We start from the raw sequence: 23,346 nt of genomic DNA, 5'->3' as shown, positions 1-23,346 counted from the left end.
TGAAAGGGGCTTTACGGGAAGGGGGGATCTGGGGGTGTTTTAAGGTTATGGGAACAACTAAACAGTAGTGATTTGGTGACTGAAGACGATTGTCATTGATTTTTAGAACATGGACTCTCATGCCACTTGTCTGTATGACTTGAGCCTTGTGAAACACGCATTCTGGCGCAGAGGCTCTATTTTTAACTGTCTTGAATGTGAGTGAAGATTCGCCAAAACGAAATTAAATAGATTTGCATGTATTCCTCTTACTTCAAATGAATGTTTAAGGCGTTTGGTCTTCTGCCTATTTTGGTTCCACAGAGAAAAACATGAAAAAAGTTTCAATAGACAACACAGTGACTTTCACATCATCATTCGTTATACTTTCTTATATTATCTCAAATTTAATCCCAAACGCATTTAACTTTAAACATGCCCACAAGCTTAAATGAAAATGAATTGAAATAGTTGCATGCAAAGAGTATTTTTTTTAAGATGTTCAGCTATTGGATTATTTGTTCGTTCATTTTTTTTTTAACTAATAGGTTGATACTAGGGGAAATTATTAACAATTTATAGTACGTTTAATCACAATATAGGGCATAATCACTTTAATGGCATCTGATTATCGAGGAAAAATATATATAATATATATATATATAATAATATATATATATATATATATATATATATATATATATATATATATATATATATATATATATATATATATATATATATATATATATATATACGATGGAAATGGAAATGCAACGACCTCAAAATTGTAAGTTGTTTGTATTTTAAAAAAAACTAAAGTCTAATCAGTTACCACGACGGTCTGTTTATTTTTTTATTTCTCAAGGATTCTAGTTTATATCAACAATCCCAGTGTTTTCCGAAACGTAATTGAGTCGAGATAGCCATTTCCATTTGTTTCTTTCAACAGTCACCATCTGTTTGTTTTGAAACATGTTTTTAAATTCACTTTGAAATATAACACATATTTAACAAAGACGGCACACAGGAAAAAGAACCTGTTGCAACCTGTTATGTGAAGAAACTAAAACACGCGAGCAGCCATATTGGATCCAAGAAGTACAGTCACTGCACATTCGAGCTCCCCCATACTTTGAGCCGTAATGGCGTCTGTAGCCGTCAGTCATGAGAAGTTTTCAGGAACGAGGGCGGACTCGGGGAAGCAGTTTCCGGGTTTCCCTTCCTGGGCTGGGACAGCAACGCGAGGCGAAAAGCTCCGGTTGATTAACGATCCCTCAAAATTACGCACAGGTAGGACACTGCTCGGTTCTTTTTGTTGTTTATTTATTTCACAGACGGTCAGACCCGGTGTGAGCCGGAGAGGAAAGAAGGTCCGCCGGTGGCTCAGTAGAAGCTGCAACATGACACCGGCCGCGGTAACAACTGTTGCATTGCCAAAGTTTGACATGTAACCTCAACACAGTTCCGATGCTTTTATGGCGTCAAAATGAGTCTAATAGACGCGCTTTCATTCACCGGGAGTAACATATTTCTGAGCGTTGGCTCTTACTGCCAACTTGTGTGCGTAAAAGCGCACAGGAGCTGCCTGACAGCTGATGTTTGGTGAACTGAGTGAGCGTCTGACAGACTGGGTGTGGTGGACATCTAACAGAGAGGCCTTCAACCACGCTTCAAACTGTAATAGCTTGTGACTGACTGCAGCATTGTTTCATATTCTCCTTCATTAAACAACACGACTGTCCAAATAAACATTTCCTCCTCCTCTTCGGCTTCTTCTTTTGAACACACGAAGCTTTGAACTAATTTATTGTCCTATTGTCCCCACTGTATTCCTGGCCGCTGCATGGAAACCCTCTCCAATTCGCCATGGCTACAAATTTCCACATATTAGTACGAATGACAGGCTATTCAGCGTGTTGACTTTTATCCATTTCCTCCTGTGTGGCTTTCCTGAACTTTGCACTTACTGGCTGACATCTGATTATTCTCTGATCTTTGATTGTTAAGGACATTTACCCCAAAACAAATTTAGCATTCAGACAATCAAACAATAACAGTGGGAAAGAAAAACATATTGTCATTATAAGGCTGTCTAAGACGTGGCATAGGGCCACCATTGAAGACTTATCATCCATCTTTGCTTGGGTTTTTGGCTCAGTGGAAACATGCATATTTCACTTCCTCCCTTGCTCCTGTGGTGAATGCTATGAGCACGATTGCAGAATATACGATCTGTAATCTCAGGCTGGCAGCTGTCTTGCGACACACAAAACAACTCAGATTTTCTAACTCGACTGGTCAGAGATCAGCGTAATATAAGAAGAACAACATCACTTGGTATCCCTGGACATCTGAGGTCTCTGACCCAGCAGTTTCACCGCTCTCTGACCTTTCCCCTTCCCGAGACCTCAGACTACAAACGTCGTCCGGCACAGGAACGCCAGGGAAGACATTTGTCTGACAGTATAAACCACAAGGGGATGTGGAGTGAATGGAAAAACATAACTTAAGTTGGGGTGGAAATGAACAATTGTGTCTGAAGTTTGATGTTGCGCAGCAGGATACCTTTAGTCATGAAGCTGTATTTGTACATCTGCATGAGATGCAGTGCTTCGGAAATGACGTTCATTCTTACCCGTTTTACTGGTACAGGTGGATATGATAAACATGATAATACATACTACAAAGCTTACAGTATGTGTGTGTCCAGGTAAACATTAACTCACCCCTCATTTTCATCCATTTGTCTACATTTCATTCCTGTTTTAATTCTGATTATCATTGAACCTTATTCAGCTTTCATAGGGAAACGATGATCTACACCTCCACTTGGTCTCCAGTCCTTTCCCGACCACCTTCAAAATAATTTCTTTTAAGCTTGGATTTTTTTTACATTTGGGAGGATGAGACCAAACTCTGTTGTGTTATGAGCACACCTGACCTCCATTACAGCGACCCAAACTGTCAATATTCAAAAAATTGTCTAAAACCAGTCAGTTTCTTCATAGACCCACATACTCCCCTTTGTGGTGATTTAGGGGATTCTTAAGGTGGCCACAATAATGATGGTGAGTCATGTCTGAATGATTTTCTTTTTTAAAGTCCAAGTTTATCATGCCATGATATAAATTATTACAAAAGTGTTATTGAAATATTACAACTTTTCAGAGTTCAAGTCCAAAAACTTTTTTTTTTCTCCAACATAAACAGCAAAGAGCAACATCTCCAGAAACAATTTCTTATTTGTATAACAGTAACTCATTCTCACTATCAAACCATAAATAATACAGGTCTTGAGTGGAATAAAAAAGTTAGTTGACTTGCATCAGCGCATCATCGATCAAATGAATTCATATTCCATCAAAACAGCCTCATGTTTCACAACTATACTCTGTAAGTATTTGGTTTCTGTATGCCTCCTGCCTGCTTTTAGTGATTTCCTACCATATCCCCATCATCATAAACCATCCATCCTGTGCTTTATAGTCTGTGTGTGTCCTACAAACAGACCCGCTGGTTTCCTCACAGTTGAAAGCCTTTTTTTTTTTTATTCCGCCCATTGTGGCTCTTTTTCCTCTCACAGGACTCGTATTATAAAGTGTTGCTGAAACTGCAGCTTCGAAAACCAGCATCACGTCTCTATTACGGTCGTGTTGGCCACCGCCACAACCTTTACTCTCGCCAGTCAAGTCCGTGCTTCTCTGTGTCGTTGCGTGGCTGCGTGTACATGCCTTTACTTTATAACGCTCAGTCGCTTAGGAATTCCCGTTGCTGTGATCAGTCGCCAATAAATTACCATTTTAGATTTAACTCCACCGAGTTCAAGTATTCATGTGTGAAATGAATTGTTTCACTGTTTCCAATGAGTGCAAAAAGCCTTTAATCTAAAGAGAGAGGGTGTGTGAACCTTTGACACCTTCTGTCAGGAAGGTAAATAGTTCCATCAGCCCTGCTGCCCCTTTATTGCTTCCCTCCAGCCAATAAATCAACTGTAAATGCATTACATGCCAACAACGTTGGCTTTACTAAGGTGGCATTTTTCCCTTTTGGCCCGGACTGTTTAATCTCCCCCATGTCTGGCTCATTGATGGCTGTGTGTGTATGCCTATGTGTGTGCTTGTAAGTCGCTCAGCAGCCTTGCCGATTAAATGGCCATTATTAAGAGAGTATTATTGGAGTGCGCCTCCCGCTTGTCTGTCCTGTTGTGTTGTCTTTGTGAGATTACAACTGCGATATTGGAACGCTTTAATTAATCTGCTGTCGGACTAATGCCGGTTCCCACAGCGCTCGAAGAGGAATAACACTCGGAGCATGTGTGTTTGCGTGTGATACACTTGATTGGACTTGTGTGGGCCGCTGCATTGATTCAGACGCTCATTTACGACGAAAGCACAACTCTGTTGTGTTTTGAAACCAGTAAATAAGTTGCTCTGGCAGTGTGGTTTTGGAGATAACAACCCTCAGTGGTCAACAGCCACTTGGCCTCAGGCCTGACAAAGTGTGTCACGAGACTCACGTTGCCATTGACAATCAAATCTGTTACAATTTGTTTTTGGGCTCATGACTTCAAATCCTTGTGACTTTGGTGATGTGCTGCCTGATTTTCTCACCATATAAGGCGGGTTACTAATTTTCACACTTCAGTGAAACATTTAAATTCTAACGTTTTGGCACATTTGCCACACGGTCTTTCATCAGTTTTTTTTCCCAGCAGATTTGACCACACATTACTTGTTGAAACCACCCAGTCGATAAGGGGGATCTCTTCTGACTTCATGTAAATACGGAAGGCACCTTTATCGACCATCTAATATGTATTATACTGTGTGAAGTGGATCCCCATCCGTGTGCGTTTGTCACAGGCCAGTGAGGAGAGGTCAGCTGAGGTTCCCATGAACCGCTTTCCTTTCGCTAAAATGACATAACCAGAGTGCATCTCTGTTTGGCAGCACACGGCAGTCTGCCTGTTTCTAATGCTTATCACACCCCTCTTGTCAAGGGCCACTGTGTCGGTGATAAAATGGAGCCGGTTCTTCCTGCTCTGTCATTATGTAGCTAATTTATCAAGCGGCCCTGTTGCTCTGTCGTCTGCCCAGGGTCAGAGAACCGGGCAGGAGTACGGCATACCCAAGACTGCAGCAATTTAAAGGGAGTCCGGGAAGAAATGGTCACCCGGCTGCTTTAGTCACTGCTCCTTCTGTGATGATGTGCCGGGAAGAGAAACCATCAGTCTAAAATCATCGTTTTTAGAAATTTCCTTTTTTTGGTCTGTTTTTTTTTTTTTTTTTTTTTTAGTTAAAAGAAAAGGTTACAACTAGAGAAAAGTAATGCAAAGGACACTTTCACAAGGGACAGTTCAAATTTTCCAAGCACCAGAGATCTTGACCAAATGTTTTTACTTTTTTTCCCCAAATTGATATCTGCTGCTGGGTTGTGTCAAGCTGTTTTGGTGGGTGGTTTTCAAAGTTTTGGATGACCACCACTCACAGAGGTATAACCATTGCCCCACACACATGCTTTGTCTAATCCCAAGTATTATTTTTTGGGTTGGATTCCAAACTTGCTAATGTGTTAATATCATTTCTAAAATCTGTTGGAATCCATAAGAAATAACAAGTACAACTCTTTGGTTAAATCATTACAAGAGTTACATTTATGGTCCTATGACTTTGTACTAATGCTTATTTCATAAATTTACCTTGTTTTATTTTGACATGCCATACATTCAGTTGTCAAACTGGGCATTTTAATACAAGAATGTTCAGCTATATTTCTTTCTTTTTTTTTTAATCATCACTCATCAAAAATGATATTTCGTGCTTGGAAAATTTTACTTGGTGTAATTTCTTTACAAAGATGGACATATGTTGGTCATTTCATTGACTTTGGTGTCTCTTTTTATCTTTCTGCAGGCCCATCCAATCAACAACAGCGATGTCTCAATCTGGAGAAAAGGGGAAGGTGAGTAAAAGGTTGAAAGGTCAACGCATTTACAGGTTGAAACATGACACATTCACGAAGTCCACAGCAGGAGTCTTTGGTGATTAACAGTCATGGCACTTGTAATCTCATGCACACATGCGAGCACAAGCATCCAGAGAGGATATCCTGGAAAAAATGCAAGTGTTTCATGGGAAGGTTTTATTGCTTGTTGGCATTCCTCAACTATATTCATCATCGGTCTGACTCGTTTACACTGACTTGCACATTTACTCAAACACCTCGTAAAATGATGAGAAATGTTAAACAGGACATGTTTAGCCAGTTCAGAGTGAAAGGAACAAGCTGTTTAAAGTTGGGAATCACATAACGCCAACATTACAGTACATCATCGTCTCGTGGTTTTAAATATGAGGCGTTGTGCATTTGTTTGTGACTTTCTGATCGCACTGAACTTAATAATAACGTGGAACATTTTCTATGTTTTTGTTTACTGCAGTTCCCAGATGCAGCAGGTTACGTAGGATTTGCCAATCTGCCAAACCAAGTACACAGAAAATCTGTGAAGAAAGGGTTTGAATTCACCCTCATGGTTGTAGGTGAGTAATCAGCCGTGTCCTTTTCGTTGTTGACAAGTAATATCATTGGGAAGAAAAACATATTTCTCTCTCTTGCTCTCTCTCTCTCTGTCTTTGTCTCTTCAGGAGAGTCTGGTCTGGGGAAATCCACACTAATAAACAGTTTGTTTCTCACTGATCTGTACCCTGAGCGCTACATCCCTGGTGCTGCAGGTACTGCCAGCAACACACACATGCACACACTGTAATAATAGAGAAATGTCTGCAGCAATATCTCCAGCAGAGCAGTATTTCAAGAGGAATGCTGGGAATGCTGTTGTCTCTCAATATGGCCTTGACTTAGATTAAGACATTTTCTGACTCAAAAACAATCATCCACTCTCTGTCTGCTTAGTTAATTTAGTTCAGAAAGCACATTTTTGTTTAATATGACAAAAAGTATGATTTTTTTTTTTTTTTCTAAATTTGTAAAGTAGTTTGCCTGTGCAACAAATTACCCTCTTTGCATTTTAGATGTCGACATTGTCAATCTATTTGGGTACAGTTTTTTTTTTTTTTTGCACTTTGACCCCACAGAGAAGATTGAGAGGACGGTGCAGATCGAGGCATCAACTGTGGAAATTGAGGAGCGGGGAGTGAAGCTTCGTCTCACTGTAGTCGACACTCCTGGATATGGTGATGCCATCAACAGCCAGGACTGGTGTGTTTATACACAGTGGAGGAATGATAACAAATTGAGAGCTGTCCAGCGGGCTCACTCATCGTTCCCTCCTGTCCTCTGCCGCTCCCTTTTAAACAAAAAAAAACAACAACTTTTTTTCTAAACTTCTTCTCTCCTACCTTTCCTCCCTCCACATTCCCTGTGTATGGATTCCATTCTTCCTCTCTCTGTTTGTGTGTGCGTCCGTGCGTGGTTAAAGTATCAGAAGGAGTGTTTGCTTCTGGGGCGTCTTCATTTCAGTGATGCCTTTGTAACAGTTTGTTGTCCTTCCACGTCTGGTTTTTACAGCGCTGTGTTATTGAAATAGAAAAGAAAAAGGAGAAATGCTTAATTTCTCCTTTTTATTGAAATAGAAAAGAAAAACGAGAAATGCTTCATTTCTGCAGAACTGGCCAGTTGACATGTTAATGTTGAGTTAAATATAAAATTAAGAACATGAGCCAAAATTGATACGATACCAGAATTCTTCGATTTGTAGATATGTTTTGTTAGACTATACACATTATGGTGCGTCATAAACTCCTTAACTGAGCCTGGACATGTATGCATCAATTACCAGTACTAAAGCAAAGTTCTGACTAATATCAATAGCTCTGTTTTTGACATGGCATTATGTATTCTCAGAAATGGTCAGCCCAAATAAACAGAAAAGGCTTGAATTTATTTTAATTTTTCGGTTGCGCTTGACGGACTAAAAGAAAACTGAAAGCCTTTGAAAACAAAAATGTCATCACACGCCAAACATTTTGAGTAGTTTTTGCAATGTAATAAGCGTAATATTGCTTTGATCAATTGATTCAAATGAGTTTAAAGTTATTTACACCACATAGATGAAGAAATCTTCAAATTAAGAGTGAAAGCAGTTTACCTCTTCTATCATTGAAGTAGATATTTTGTGATGACAGTGTTCTCCCAACATAAAAAAGTGAATTAATAGAAAAATGTATAAAGTAAAACTCCTAATGTACTTTTTATTATCTATGTCTCAGTTGTGAAATCTGAGTTGGAGAAATGTGACTCCCAGATGTGTGTGTTCATAAAAAATATGAGTCATTTACAAAGAGTTTCACCACTTTTACCAACAGGATGTTGGTAAAAGCAACATGTGATCGTATCACTAATTCTGAGTAACATGTTCTCCTTGTTCAGCTTCAAGACCATCATCCAGTACATTGATAATCAGTTTGAGCGATACCTGCATGATGAGAGTGGACTGAACCGCAGACACATAGTGGACAACAGGGTGCACTGCTGCTTCTACTTCATCTCTCCGTTTGGACACGGGTAAACAAAGCAGTTGCCACCTTGCAACACTAAGAATGAGCTTAACTTGTGTTTGAAATGCAATATTCAATAAATAGTCCCACTCAGGTGTACTCGGTTGGTCCCTAATGCTTCAGCTCATCCTTGTCTTTTTCTATTTTTTGTAGCTTGAAACCTCTGGATGTGGAGTTCATGAAGGCCATTCACAGTAAAGTCAATATCGTCCCAGTCATCGCGAAGGCTGACACACTGACACTGAGGGAAAGGGATCGCCTGAAGAGAAGGGTGCGTTTAATACACACACACACACACGCACGCACTTTATTATTTTATAATCTACACTGTATATCAATTTAATTTGTTTTCGTAGTTCCTCAAGATGCTATTCTTGGCACGAAGCTGGAAAGTCTTAACACTTGTGAGGATACTACAAACTTAATTTGAATCTGATACGTGCTCGTTCTTATCCCATCAGCAGCTGCATTGTTTAGACTCTACAAAGTGGATCGTCATATTAAAGGAATGAAGTCATTCACTAAGAATAGCGAGACCACTTATCCAGCTATATTGGCATGCCGATGTGTCATAAATTTTTTATGTTCTTGTGATAGTACTCACTTCCATGTGTAATCGGAATGATGCGTTTATGGCCTCTTTTTTGTGTGTGTGTGTGTGTGTATATTTTTGATGCTGCTGCCAGATTGTTGAAAAGTACAGGGAGGGGCCACATCAGAGAGGAAACGGTAGGAGGGACGGACGGAGGAAAAGAGTGTTGTATATAAAGTAGATTGAGCACATCTCATCCAGTCTCAACCCGGCCCAGATACTTCCTGTTGGAGCTCACCCAAGTGTCTGCCTGCCTGCACGCTCCTCAGCTTCCTGCTGTCCTGAAGGGGAAGAGACTGAGTAGTGCCGCGTAACACATATATACCTCTCAAGGCTGTGTTCAGCTGATAACCTCTGACACTCAAGATGAGTTAGCCTTTTTTGCGTGAGCTGTTGATGGGAATGAGGCACTCTGCTCTTGTGTATAAAAGGCACGGCAGAACCAGGAACCTGATAGAACCTGATGGTGATGCGGTCCGCTCGTCAAGCCGTCACACACCCAACATGAGCTCCATCTCTTCTTTCCAGGCCTCCTTGCTTTATGTCTGGATAGATGGAAGAGCTGAAAGAATTGGCTCATTTGTCATTCATTATGAAATTCTTAACGTTTTTTTTTTTTTTTTCACAAGTTGGCAAAGTTTCAAGCACCAATGCTTAACATTGTTTGACAAGGTGAAAATTAAGCGTACTTAAAGTGTCCCTCGGAGTTTGCGGCAGGAATTGTTTTGCTATTGTTGGGTCAGTAAAAGGCAAAACCGTTAATTATGAAGTGTTCATTTTCAAATCAGTTCAATTTGAAAGTAACAATCCAGGCTTTGGTGTAAATAAGCCTGCTTCTTTCTTCTTCTTTTTTTTTTTTAATAATTAAATGTCAGCCTGTCTCCACACCTTCCTGAGTGCACCCAGACCTCCCACCTGGCTCTTATTCAGGACTTGGAGCCGGTGGTCTGGCAGGCGTCGGGCCGCTGGGCTAACAGCAGTCCAGCTCTGTTCTTTTCTCTTCTTTATTGTGTTTGACGCTCCAACAGTCAAATCGCTGATGCAGCACCTTAGCGATTCAGCACGTCACAGTGAGGCCATTTGGGACACACGGCTTTTCTTCCTGTACTTCCTAAGACAACAGGAACTAGCATCTCCCATTAACTGGACGTATAAAGTCAAAAGTTGCATTGATCCAGCTCAGGCATTGGAGGTGAATTTCCTCCTCTTTGGTGCCATAAAGGGACCGGCCGGTCAGATTTTACTCTGTAGTGTTGTTTTGTCTTGTGACCTTTCACAAACCTTGTAAGTGTTCCTCTGGCACTCTGGACGAACAACACCATGTTTCCTGCCAACTCTGACCCCCGCCTCAAACTGCAGAAAACCGCCAAGTGTGTCGGCCTGCTGATACTGCCGGCAGCATCCAGCAGGTCAGCTGTCTTGAGTGAACTTTTGGCATGATTTTTGTTTGAATTTTGGGTGTGTTTTCGTCGCTATACAATGAATGTGTAGCACTAACGTGGGTGATTCTGAAATTGGACAGCGGAAATACGCCACCAGTATCGCTTTGATCTGACCTGTATCCATTTGGAGCACAGCTCTATCTCGTCCAACCGTTTATTCACACGCTCTGCTAAGTGTTCCCTTAACAGACATTTCCCACTGTACACTGAGCAGCAATTAGGTGGAGAGTTCAAGAAAATTTATACAAAAACACAGACACACACACACACTCAAATCCATAACATTTAGCTATGGAAAAAAAAAACACTTTACTACACTAAAGACACAAATGGATTTCTTTCTGTTTACACACAAAATAAGGCATTTCAATTCATCTCAGCCCTCTCTAATGACGGTGAGTTCCTGGACGAGCCATTACTGCCAGGAAATACAGAGACTTAATTGTGCTATCTGACCCAAATTTAGAAACGCTACTCTATGTGCCTCTAAGGAGGGTGTATTAGTGCTGTTATCTCTTGTTTGTCTTCAGTTTAGACATGTACAACTTTTATCTTCATTTGAACTTGTATAAAATAGTTTATTTTGTGTCGGGTTATCACACTGTAAGATAGCTTTGTTTTGATTTGACAAAATACTTTCAGTATTGTGGTTATTCCTTGCTTGGATTGTAAACAAAACATTTTTTTTTTTTTAAGATAAATAGGTGCTTGTGATGGTAAAATGTTTTTATTTGAATATCTGATCATATTGTTTTTGGGTTTGTTTATCACAAATACGTCATTTATAAAGAAGTTGTGTCTGTAGATTTTTGCATGTAAAGCACTTTTTCATAGCTGAAAAATAACATTATTACATTTTACGAGTTCAAGTTAAATGCTGAATGAACAACATAGGTTGACAACGACTCCTAATCACAGAACTTACTTGATTTGTTACAGTAACCAGCTTCCATGGGCGTATGGAAACATAATCATTGTAAATATGAAACAACATAGTAATGCCCATTAATCTCTATTAAGTGTCTCCCAGGAGAACTGGCTTGAGTATTTGTTGGCTGATCAGATTAGTTGAAGTGGCTCTTAGGTGTACGTGCCTGACTCCCGTCGTACAGTCCCATACAGCGAAGCAGCACACCAGGCCTCTCTTTGAGGTCAGTGTGCCAGCAGCCAAGAAGCTGCCAAAAAGCTGAGTGCAGGAGAATGATTGATAATTCCCAGTGTTTCTCCCATACAATTTATTGGTTTGTTTTTTTTTCGCTGGGCGCTTTCTCACCGTTCGGAGCCATTTGTCTCTGAGTAAATGGGACGCCTCCATCCTAAGTCCTCGTCCAGCCCTTTCTCTTACTATTAGGGGGGGAAACAGCTTGTACAGAACAATATGGGTTTCCTGCAATGTGTCAAGTGTGTTCCACTGACAAGACACAACCTGCTGGCCCCTGCACCGCTCCGCCGGGACAAAAGAACCAACCTCCCCTCGTTTACCTTTCATCCCCTTCGTAGTGCCTGCCTCTCGCTCAGTCCTTCCCCTGCTGACGGTGCCGCCCTCAGCAGCCTCTGATGCTCTCCCTCTGCTTGTTTGTGTTCTTCATTTCTTTTTTTTTTCCAATTTTCACTAATGCCAATTTCCTACCCTCTTGTCGGTAGCTCATAAGTTGCCCTGAGGAGGGTATATTGAGGGGCTGATCCCTCTCAGTCTGGGACCTCTCAGTCATATCCGGTGTGGGGCTTTAGTCTTCAAGTGCTTTACTGGTTGTTGTCTGTATGAACATAAAGGACAGTGTTCATCTTGTTTGGACTGGAATCCTGAAGGAAGACAAAACATGATGATGATTACTTCATTCTGGATTAACTGTCTATATAATATTAGGTGGATTGAATGAGTTATTTTCCCAGTATTGTGGAGAAAAAAAACAGGGTTAAATCAACATACATCAATTTGATTAAAAATGTATCGTTTTGTTACATGAAGTCTCTTTTCTTATATTGACATATTTGTGTAGGCCTCAGTTGTGTTTGCCCTGTTAAATAGCATAATATAGCTACTGTCTTGCCACTGGGGTGAACTCTGGCTCTCAAATCTGTTGTGCCAGAAAAGCACATTTTGTTGCAGGAATATCTCACTTATGAGCTAAATCAAGTTACACTTATTGGCTGTTCAGCTTCAATCCATAATTAAATATTTGTTCCTTCTACATGTTTAGACTGATGCCTCACAGGGAAGAACTAGTTACGGAGGCGATGATTTCATGATTCGCTCCTGTGTGAGTCCCTGGTCAGCTTGTGCTGGCTCCTTTTCCTGCCAGTGTTTCAAACACGCGGACATATTTATTTTTCTGACCTCCAGCGGTCATTGTGCCGGTGGCTTGCATCCACATCTCTGTAGATTTTAAAACAATAAGTATACGTATTTCCTTCTGGAACAAGCAGCCCTATTACACACGATGTGTTCTCAAGTGAAGAAAGTACAAGCTGGCAGCTGTGTGAAAACGGCAAGTTTCCTTGTTCAAGGGCCAACCTGAAAAGATGGTGTTAGGACCTTGTGCCATTCTGCTCTTTAGTCACTCTCTGCTGTTACTGCAGACACTCCTTTGATTATCAGACCAAGGAGAAAAATCTGATCTGTGGCGTAAATCCTAAACTGTCCCCTTCTGAATCTCGCTTAAATACCAGATTACATGAATAGCCTGATTGCATCTCTCCATGCTCTTTGATCACAGGCAGAGGTGGGTGGTCTCGACTGTACTAATGCGCAGTCCAGACTGTGTGTGCGTCTCTGTGTCCACATGCCTGTGGATTGATTGTCATTGAAATTGTGGTATGATGCCTTCACATTTCCATGGTTGTTGGTCATCCTCTGTACTTTGGGTCCATACCTCCTGTGAAGATAAATCCAGCCATTCTGGTTGGTTTGATCTGGTGTGCACCGACTCAACATATCTGGAATGTGTTTCTGTGCAAGTGTCTTTAATCCTGTGAACAGAAAGGTATTGTTCTCCCCGTGTTGCTATGTGTCAGAGTCGGTCCCGCACTCATGTCGGTGAGATTTCCCCCTTAAGATGTTGTGAATGGAGGTTATAGTGACCAATGACATTTATACTGAGTCACTAACCTCCAGGAGCTCCAAAGCTCCACGTACAGAACTTTACAGGCTCCTTTTCCTTCTCCTGACACTGAATTAAACTGGTTCAAAACGTGATATTGCAATTTGCTTTTGGTGTACGAGTGTTTGTGCAGGAGGCTGGTATGAGGTCTAAATCCCTCCAGCCCCCCCCTCTAGATTGGCTATTGTTGGGGCTCCCTCACCCCCTCAGACTCCCTGCAGGCAGAAGAGAGAGGCGGTTAGTTGAAAGGCCTTTCCTGGCATGAGAGAAGCATGCATCTTCGTGTTCGCAAATTCAGTTCTACATACTGTAATATTAGTTTAACACGCAATGAGCTCAATTTTTTTTTTTTCATGACACCAGATCTCACTAGTTTTGTAGCCTTGTAATTGAGCTATGTGTCTGTGTGTCGAGAACAAATCTAATGACATGGAGATCTGAGTGCTCTTAATCCTGTGTCAAAATGTATCTTTGTGGGCAGATTTACTTTGGGTGGCAGTAAAGCCTCATGAGAAACAGTGACTGAATTGATAGTTAATTTGATTAGAGAAGTCTGGTTTAGTGGATTGGTTGGTTTTTCCATCATAGATTAGTTTATAGACAGCTTATTTAATTTGTATTAACATTCTGTGACTATCATATTCACTACTGGAGACACCTGTTATCACAGTTTTTTTATTTTTTTTATTTAAAGCTGCCATTGAATAGTTGTCGCAGTGTCATTTTATGTGGAATGTATTCACATTTTAAGATACCTTCACTTCTTTATTCAATTTATTAACAAGCTGTTTGTTTCAACGAGTGGGTCCAACATTTCGATGGGGCCCCTGTGATTCAGTCGGGTGGCTCACTTCCAATTACAAGGTTGTGAGTTCGATACCCTTGCCAAATTCACTACCCTTGTATCACAGCTGTTGCTATTGGTGTACAAGTGAATGAGTGAACGTGTTAAGCACTTTCCAACTGCTGGACCAGTGAAAAACCACACTTTTTACGTGAAGGCCTTTCAAACGTTAATGTCACGTGACCATAATTCCTCTGCAACCAGTGGTCAGACTCGTCTTTGAGTCACATGGATCCACATCTCCACTTCTCATGAGGTCACCTGAACCTTAACCTGGGTACTTGGAATAAAGTTGGATTCCCACAGATGTGTCATTCCCTAGAAATATGGCACCATTTAAAAAGGGAGAAAAATCTTGAAATGGCACAAAAAACACAATGTATTTCATGTTTGTGTGTAGTTTAGTCTTGCGAGTGCTAAAACTAAGTGGGAGTTTAATGCCTGTCGTGTGAAACTCTCACCTTTTGTTTAATTTTGTCGCTATTAAATGGTACGAGTTGACCTGTGTGTTTCTGGGTTTATCATCAAAGGAACAAAGAGTTTGAGTAAAGGTAAATACCTGGGTTTATACGGTGCAAACTAAGCAGTTGTTTTGTTCAGAAGCAATGGACTTACGAGAATCTCATAAAGGACACAAAGCACCCACCATGGCCAGGAAAATCCCTTAATAACTTCTTCAGCCTCGGGGGGAAAAAGACGGCCCCTGTTCCTCAGCCTCACAACTTGCGGTGTCGTGTCAGTGAGTTGGTCTTCATAAGCATATAGTGTGCGTCCAACCTTTATTTGACTTCTCTTAGTGTGAATTGTTTTGAAGAACAGTTAAAACATGCTGAGGGTGTTCACTGGAATGGCATTATTTATTACAAGATTATATTTATTATTTCAGACAGAATAAAAGACTTTAGAAACCGTGTGACTGAAGGGGTTAATTTGATTTCTCGACGTGAAACCAAAAAGCTCCTGCAAACTGATCAGACACACTTCTTTTGAGGGCAGAGATGCACCGTTTCTTTCCCATGGTTCCAGATCTGTTGACGCTGGCAAGCAGCAGTGACGTTACATAAAGGTTGTGTAAAGACGCTCTGATCGGCCCACTACTCTTCCAACTCTTGCTCTTGTTAATTAGTCTTGATTATTGTCGAGATGGAGTTTGATTGTTTTTGTTTTTCTCTGCCTGCATTGTTGCCTTACTAAGAATGCTCTGCTACATGTATCTACTTCCAAGTATTGTTCGATGTTTGCAGAATTAGTGTGACGGAGACGAACCACACCAGGCCAGAATTGGCTCGGGTCTGTTCAGCTACCACACCACAAAGCTGTGTGGCTGTGTGTCCACGTTTGGTTGTGTGGCTACTTGCATAAGGAGTGCCGCATTCGCCACAATCCCCTGTTTTGTTTCTTTTGCAGGTATTTGTTTCTTTTCAGCAAGGTTGGACCAAGGAGGAATTTTTCACAGCTTCACAAATGTTTGAGTCATTTGTATTTTTGTGGTTTTACCCATGGCAATGGACAGATGGTGAAAATATGTTTTTTTTCCCAATAGCAGGTTGACGTGATAAAGCAACTCAATCCCTTTAATGATTGGTTTGAAGCTTGTTGCATTGGGATTGGAGGTCTTGGCCCAGTCTGCTGTGTAATTGCAGAAACACTGCTTTGCCACATCTCCCACCACATCATACTGTATAATTATATCTACGTATGGACTTACAGCTATGCTATATTTAGGGCTTCGTAACGCCACCACAGTATATTTCATACCTCTATTTCAAGACTCGACGTAGTCTGACTTTTGTTTGGAAATACGCCTCGGGCCTGATTCACTTGTGATTTGTTTCTCTCGTGAATTTTGTGCTAACAGCATCAGCCTCCGCCCTCACGTTTATCGCTGCCACCGCACATGACGGAATATTTCCACAAACAATGTTCCATATTTTTTTGTGATGCGAGCCAGAAACATGAGGCGATAAACCTTTGGCTTCCTTTTCTAATTAATGTCGAGGCAGAATCATGTGTGGTATTGTTTGCATGCTGCCCTCACAGCATTGAGTGGATGTACACGGCCAACCATAACAGTGCAGAGAGGGGTGGGAGCGAGCGTGGAATTATATGCAGACAGGATGGTCATAAAATCAAAATGTCTCCCAGTGCCAAATATCCCGTGCCAACTTAAATACACCATTACGGGAGGAGAGGCTGGTGTAACATTAAGGATTAAGGCCTACATGGCCTCCAGTAAATCAGATGGAGACAACTGGGGTTTGGCAGTGATTTTGACATCCCTTCATCCCAGAGAGGTCTTGATTATAGGTGTCAGGCCGTACTAAGCACATGTTGCAGAACCAAATCTTTCAGGTAAACAGCTATTTTGGATCAGCAAGGGCAGGAAACAGATGATGGCTGACAACCGACTTGTGTTGTGCACTGACCAGATGATGTTTCACATGCTTTGTTTGAGTTTTATCCATCTTTGATAGCAAGTTTATCCACGTTAGGATCGTGGGAGCTCGAATATATGAATTGTTGCTCGACGATTTTCAGTTTCATTCTTCCTGTTTTATCACATCTGAATGTATCCCTGTCTTATCTTCTTGTGTAAGTACATTTTGTTGTTTGTTTCATTTTTTCCTGCCATTGTGTCATGCCTGTTTATTTTCCCACCGAGCGTACAATTTCCCAAAACTTTCTATGTGCTGCCCCACCAGCCTCGTGTTTATGCAGCTTCTATGTTGGAGGCTCCTGTAAACCCTATGTGTTTAAGTTAATGGAAGGGGGGGGGGGAAGAGTCTCTGGTCCGGTGTCACGCTCTCCTCCGAGCCCTGCAAAGTCTGTTTGTTTTTAGATCTGCCTCACAACAATACCCGATTCTCCCCGCACACACACTATCTCACAAGCACTGCGCACAAAGCGCGCTGAGAAAACAAGCGACAGCCATAACAGGGACTCAAACAGGAGCTGCGCTCCATAGGAAAACCTGCGCTCACTTCCCAGACTCCTGGCTGACTCACTACTGTCCTATTATACACCACAGCACATGAAAGTCCCCCAAAAAGTCAGGAAAACAACGCTTGACATTTTTTGGCTCCATTACATAAGACTACATTGTGGATTTAAAAAATTCTGCCCTTGGGAAAACAAAAGAAAAATGCAGCTTTGATGTTTGGAATAATAAATACTGACATCTGTCCCTGAGGTAGTGGTAAAGAAAGCTCCTTTGTTTCAACTTGTTTCTTCACCGGTCGAAGAAATAAAGGAGGGTGAGAACTTCAGACTCTTTCAGATCTTGAACGCACACACAGATTGTTATTTTTCACCTGTCTCCTCGCCAGTTTCACCCCCACTCTTTTCCCGATGGGGGGCTTTAATTAACTGTGTTATTGCAACACCAGATAGTCACACACACACACACACACACACACACCTTCGTATTACTCGATAAAGCTCTCCTACTTTCTATTTATGGGTCAAAGCAGCAGCAGGTTTTTTTTTGTCTCATAATACATAGTTGACAGTGAAGGCACCTGTTTTGTAAATACTGCAGTGGTATGTGCCTTCCTGAAGGCAGGTTATAAGTACACATGAATTGTAGCACAGGTGAAAAGTGAGAGGTGAAGTCAACGCTAACGACAACAACGTTAATTGCTTCTGGGGACTTTGACCTATGTTGGTAGACGTATCGGAAGGTCACAATGAGGTCATGCCGCTACCTCCTATCTCTTTGTTTCATCCGCTCCCGTCTTTCAGATCTTGGACGAGATCGCAGAGCACGGGATCAGAATCTATCAGCTTCCAGATGCCGACTCTGACGAGGATGAGGAGTTCAAGGAACAGACCAGAGTGCTGAAGGTGGGTGAGCGGGACAGGCTTTACACGTACTTGTGAAAGTACATAAGATGTTTTCCTCTTAGTGCTGCTATTCCTCCCCGTTTCCCTTCGCTGCAGCCTGAACTGATACCTTCATTTTCCATATCTCCTGCCGTACCGCTTCCTCTGACGTTGGTTCTGTCTGGGTTGTCCACTGACTTTTAATTTCCTTTCCCAGGCCAGCATTCCCTTTGCTGTGATTGGCTCCAACCAGCTGATTGAGGTGAAGGGTAAGAAGATTCGTGGCCGCCTTTACCCGTGGGGAGTGGTGGAGGTGGAGAACCCTGAGCACAATGACTTCCTCAAACTGCGCACCATGCTTGTGTGAGTGTTATTGGGTAAAGAACCTTAAGACTGATGCTTTGTGAAAATGAACCATGGACAGAGTCCCAACCTGAGGTCTGTTTGTCTGGAGGAAAGAGAATAGCTTTGCTGCCCTCTAGTGTGGATGAACAACTGAGCCAATGTTTTGGTTGTTTCAGGACTCACATGCAGGACCTCCAGGAGGTGACACAGGACCTGCATTATGAGAACTTCCGCTCGGAGAGGCTGAAGAGAGCGGGCAGGTGAGCTGGCGTTTCATATCACTTACAGAGCACATAAATTGCTCCAGTTTAAAATCAAAGTTAATGTATTTGTTTTGGTTTTTTCCACTTGCAGAGCTGTCGATGAGGATGTGATGGATAAGGACCAGATCCTGCTACAGAAAGAGGCAGAGGTAAGAACACAAAGCTGCAACAGCAAGGTTTTTTTCTTTTCTTCTTGTTTCTCTTTATACAAAAATAAATCTTAAATAGACAGTTGTGCATAAACGTCTACATGCTTCTTACTCGCCTCATTTCTTCAACAATGATGGGCTTCAGGAGAACCTCCCTCATCTTCTCTGTATTTCTGTTTTATTGACTATATTCTGAAGGGAGAAATTAAAAAAAGCTTGATATGCATTGTTTACCTGCTGGGCCCCGGAGCCCTCATGTCATCAGGTAATAACCTGCTTCCTGATTGCTCTTGATTGGCCTGTTTGTGCTCCTGCCAGTGTGCCGTCATGCGCGGGTGGGGTGCAATCAGAGCTGTTTGTAAACAATGTGCCCAGGCAGGATATGTCATCACTTCCTGCCTGGATGTCCTGGTGCAGCTTTATGGTGGGAATGACCTCAGTGCCACGAGGAGCCCGAAACACAAGCCGCTCATTTGTTGACATGTCGTCAGGGTTTTTGGTGGAAGGAAATAATACAATAACCCATGTCACTCCCTAGATTCCTTAATGTTGTCCCAGAGGGGATGTGATATGTAAGCGATATTAATTTGAAAAACTCCTGGAGCAAGTTGAGCTCTTGTGTTTTAAGCAATTAGAAAGTTAAGAGAGTTTTCAGTATGACTTTATTTCGTAATTTATTGTAATTTAGTCAGAATTGGTGTCTAATTCCTATTAAAGTGTTTGCCAATTATGGCTTAGATTTTGATTTACTTGGAATATGGTTAAAAACCTGGTACTGTGGATACCAGCAACTTTTCAGCTCAGTATGAGCTTCATTATCAAGTCTTTTGATTTTACTGTAAATTTAGTATAGTAGATAGCTGTGATCATAGGAAGAATTGGAAAATGTTCAAAATGTACAAAATAATTTCATATTTTCATATCCCGCAAATTGTCTTCACAGTGTGGTCACATTGTAGTCACATGAATTATGGGCTCACATTATGATCAATATACCAATATGGTTGGAAATACTTTAATTTATTTGTATATATACAAACATAACAGATGCAAATGTAAATAATAATTAACTTGAAATATTTACTATACATAAAACGTTAAACATGTATGTAAAATGTCAAACTTTTCTTTTTGAAGATTGTATATAATAACCCTCTCATCAGTTTAAGTTTCAGCTTCATTTGAATGACAGAACAAGGTTAAATAAGTCAAATTGTTTTATTGAGGGAGAAAGTAGTAGTTTCGTCAACAGACACAAGATGGCGTACTTGCTCTTTATTTAGACCCAGCGGCACGTCGCCCACAGCTTTCTTTTTCCACACGACTTATAAATAAACATTTATTGACCTTTAAACGATGTATTGATTTCAATTAAATTGTTTCACAAATAACATCGTCTTTCTACTACTAGAAATGCTAAACTAAATAATCCTGCAGAGCGTTCTTAGCTGTGTAACTAAAATCTTCTTCAATTTAACTTTCGAATGATGGAGCCACAATTAAATTGCAATGGTAAGAAATTTTAAAAAAAGATATCGGTTTTTTTTTTGAGAGAGAGTTGCACAGATGAAACATACAGATGAAATATTTCCTTACATTTTTATTTGCATTATTTCTCCTCCCTGCAGCTGAGACGCATGCAGGAGATGATCGCTCAGATGCAGGCACAGATGAAGATGAAGTCAGATGAGTAAACGGTGCTGAGCTGAGGAGACATGCGACCTTAAGCCCCAACACGCACGTACAAGTGTCTCCGACACACACATATATATATATATACATATACACATTCACGCCTGGTGGGTCAACGCTTCCTGACACTACTCCACTCATGCCTTCTAACTTCCATCCATCAACACCACACTTTCTAAGACCTTGTTTACATCCCACATAGGAACAAGTCTCTGAAAGGGACTGAGCACAATTGAATTATTGTGAAAATATTTGACTTGTGTCTGTTTTTTAGCCTTAATATTAATTATTGCTGCCAGTGACAATGGTACTAAGCGTCTTTGCCATCAAGCATCTTGTTTACAAAGGTATAATGTACGAGTTGTGAGTTTCTTTTAAGTCCAAGCTTCATGAGACACAGTGTTTAATTCGTTTTGCTGTGACATTCAGAGTGTTTAAAAAAAAAAAAAAAGAAGAACATTTGGTAACGTATATCTATGAGTCCATGAGGCCATGACCTTTACCTCTGCGTGGTTTCAACAGTTAAGTGGCCGTTGGCTGACGTATGACAATGCAATAACCATATCAATACCACAACGAGGAAGAATTTGTGTGGTGATCTGCCCTCGTCCAAGATGAGAAACACTCCGGTTCCTTGTTTTGCCTCTTTGTTACTCTAAAAATTCATTTGGTAGCCAGCAGGGAAAACTGATGTTTGTTAATGACGCAATCAGGCTTTAGTATGAGTAATATTTTTTGTTTATCAGGGGTTGATCTTTATGTTAGTGCCGAACTGCAGCTGATGACTGAAAACTAACCCACTAATTCAGTACCGAAACATATGTGTCATTATGACTTCATTGATGTTATTTAATGTGTGAAGTCGTCCGTTGGTACACTACACATACAGACTTTTAACATACTGTATTGGTGCTTTCACATATGAAAGTCACATACAATAATATTTGATGATACTGTGTGTAAATCCCTCAAACCATCTGTGAGCAGCAGACTAAATACGCTAACATTTTTTCGGCACTGCCGCTGATGGACCTTCAACATCATTTTGTTCTTCTGTCTTAGGCTGACGTTTGCATATTTGACTTTTGAAACAAGATGAATATTTTTTTTTCTTAACCATGTGTCAGTAAACATCTGTTTGTTAATGTCAACATTTTGTACTTCTTTCTGAAATAAATTTGTTTAGAGAACAAAAGTGGAATCACTTCTTTTTTTGAGATGGGTTTTTTGCTACAAATGTATTCATATTCGTTCTGCTATTTGACATATTATGTACCTCTGAAAATTATGCGATATTTAGTTCTTTCTTATGGCTAATTTTCTCAAGTTAAGAAAATATAGTGAGAGAGATACTCATCATCCTATTGCCAACATTCATTTATTTGGGAATCTTCTGCGTTAAAAGAAGTTAATTTCCTTTTAAATATCTGCAAGTGTTAGTGAGCATTGTCAGTATGATATTTGATGACGAAATGCTGTAAAGCAGGAAAGGTATGCAGCTGACCATGTCTCTATCTGCAGGTTTATTTGTTTGAACACAGAGAATCTTATGGTCGTGATCAGTACAAAGAGCCTGATGGACTATGGATTCAGATACCGGATGCAGAGATGCAGAGATGCAGAGCAAAAAGGCTGAAACATAAAATTTTCAATAATGGCATATAGACTGATTCTTCTCCTTTGTTTTTTTTTTTTTTTTTTTTTTTTGGGGGGGGGGGGGTTAGTTTTTATCTCTAGCTCCAAAATTCTTTGAATGATAAAAAGTGCCTTAACTTGATCATTAAAACAATTACAAACTATCAAGTGACATATCTATTAAATAGAGTTTGTCCTAACTGACTTTCAATTTTAATAAATAAATATAGTAACTTGCATTCATAAGGCAAGGTTGTCAACATCATCTTACATGACAAACATCATAATAAAATGAGTTTGAATATTTATTTCAATTATCAGCTCAGCAATTATTTTTGCTTCGATTTCTTTTAGTTGGAGAGAAAACATCAGGGAGGATTTTATTTATTTATTTATTTATTTTATTTGTTTTTTGTAGCGTCAGCTCAGGTGAGTTGAAACTGAACGAGGAGCTCATGGTCAGCTTGGGATTGATGCCAATAGGCTCCGCCCCTCCTTCCTTTCCCTGCTGTGATTGGCTGATGCTCTCGAATAGGCGGGCTCTGTCCCTCCGCTCAGCCCTGCCTCCTCCTTTCTCTCCGTGCCATGATTGGCCGAGGCTACGGAGAAGGCGGGCTCTGTCCCCCCCCACCCTCGCTCAGCCACGCCCCCTGCTGGCTGGCTGTCCGTGGGTTCGGAGGCGAGGCGAGGCGAGGCGAGGGGGCCGCTATCTGTGAGCCGTCGATTCGGTGCAAGAGCGGTCAAACATGACGAGCAACATCAGATACAAAAGCCGGATCCCGGTGAAAACGGGTGAGTTTCTGCCATTCAGGTAAATCCGTGATGTATTTTCTCTCTGTGGAGGATCAGTGATCTGACTGCTGCATGTTTGTGTCTCCTGGGCGTCGCTCCGCATCCCGCACCTGCGGCTCCCTCTCGTCCGCCTGTGATGGCCAATAGAGGACAGCGCCGAGGTAGGAACCG

At 41.0% G+C, this 23,346-nt stretch overlaps 1 protein-coding gene across 1 annotated transcript; it reads left to right on the top strand.

Annotated features, from left to right (window-relative positions):
- The first annotated feature begins 1,199 nt into the window (after nt 1-1,199).
- Nucleotides 1,200-21,935, top strand: LOC308132671 (septin-2). Its single transcript, XM_080499847.1, has 12 exons — nt 1,200-1,272; nt 5,895-5,943; nt 6,422-6,521; nt 6,627-6,713; nt 7,077-7,200; nt 8,371-8,505; nt 8,652-8,769; nt 18,219-18,320; nt 18,517-18,662; nt 18,821-18,904; nt 18,999-19,056; nt 20,685-21,935. Exons 2-12 carry the CDS (start codon nt 5,917-5,919, stop codon nt 20,748-20,750), a joined length of 1,047 nt encoding a protein of 348 aa, XP_080355973.1. The 5' UTR covers nt 1,200-1,272; nt 5,895-5,916; the 3' UTR covers nt 20,751-21,935.
- Nucleotides 21,936-23,346: the final 1,411 nt, after the last annotated feature.

Source organism: Blennius ocellaris, assembly GCF_963422515.1.
Source record: "Blennius ocellaris genome assembly, chromosome: 7".
NCBI classification, from domain to species: domain Eukaryota; kingdom Metazoa; phylum Chordata; class Actinopteri; order Blenniiformes; family Blenniidae; genus Blennius; species Blennius ocellaris.
The sequence above is the reverse complement of the archived record's forward strand: the minus strand, read 5'-3'. Positions and strand labels throughout refer to the sequence as shown.

Coding starts and splice junctions, on each gene's coding strand:
- LOC308132671 (XM_080499847.1), top strand. CDS start 5,917: ATGTCTCAATCTGGAGAAAAGGGGAAG. Junction 8,770..18,218: donor GGGATCGCCTGAAGAGAAGG/GTGCGTTTAATA, acceptor CCCGTCTTTCAG/ATCTTGGACGAGATCGCAGA. Junction 18,905..18,998: donor AGGCTGAAGAGAGCGGGCAG/GTGAGCTGGCGT, acceptor TTCCACTTGCAG/AGCTGTCGATGAGGATGTGA.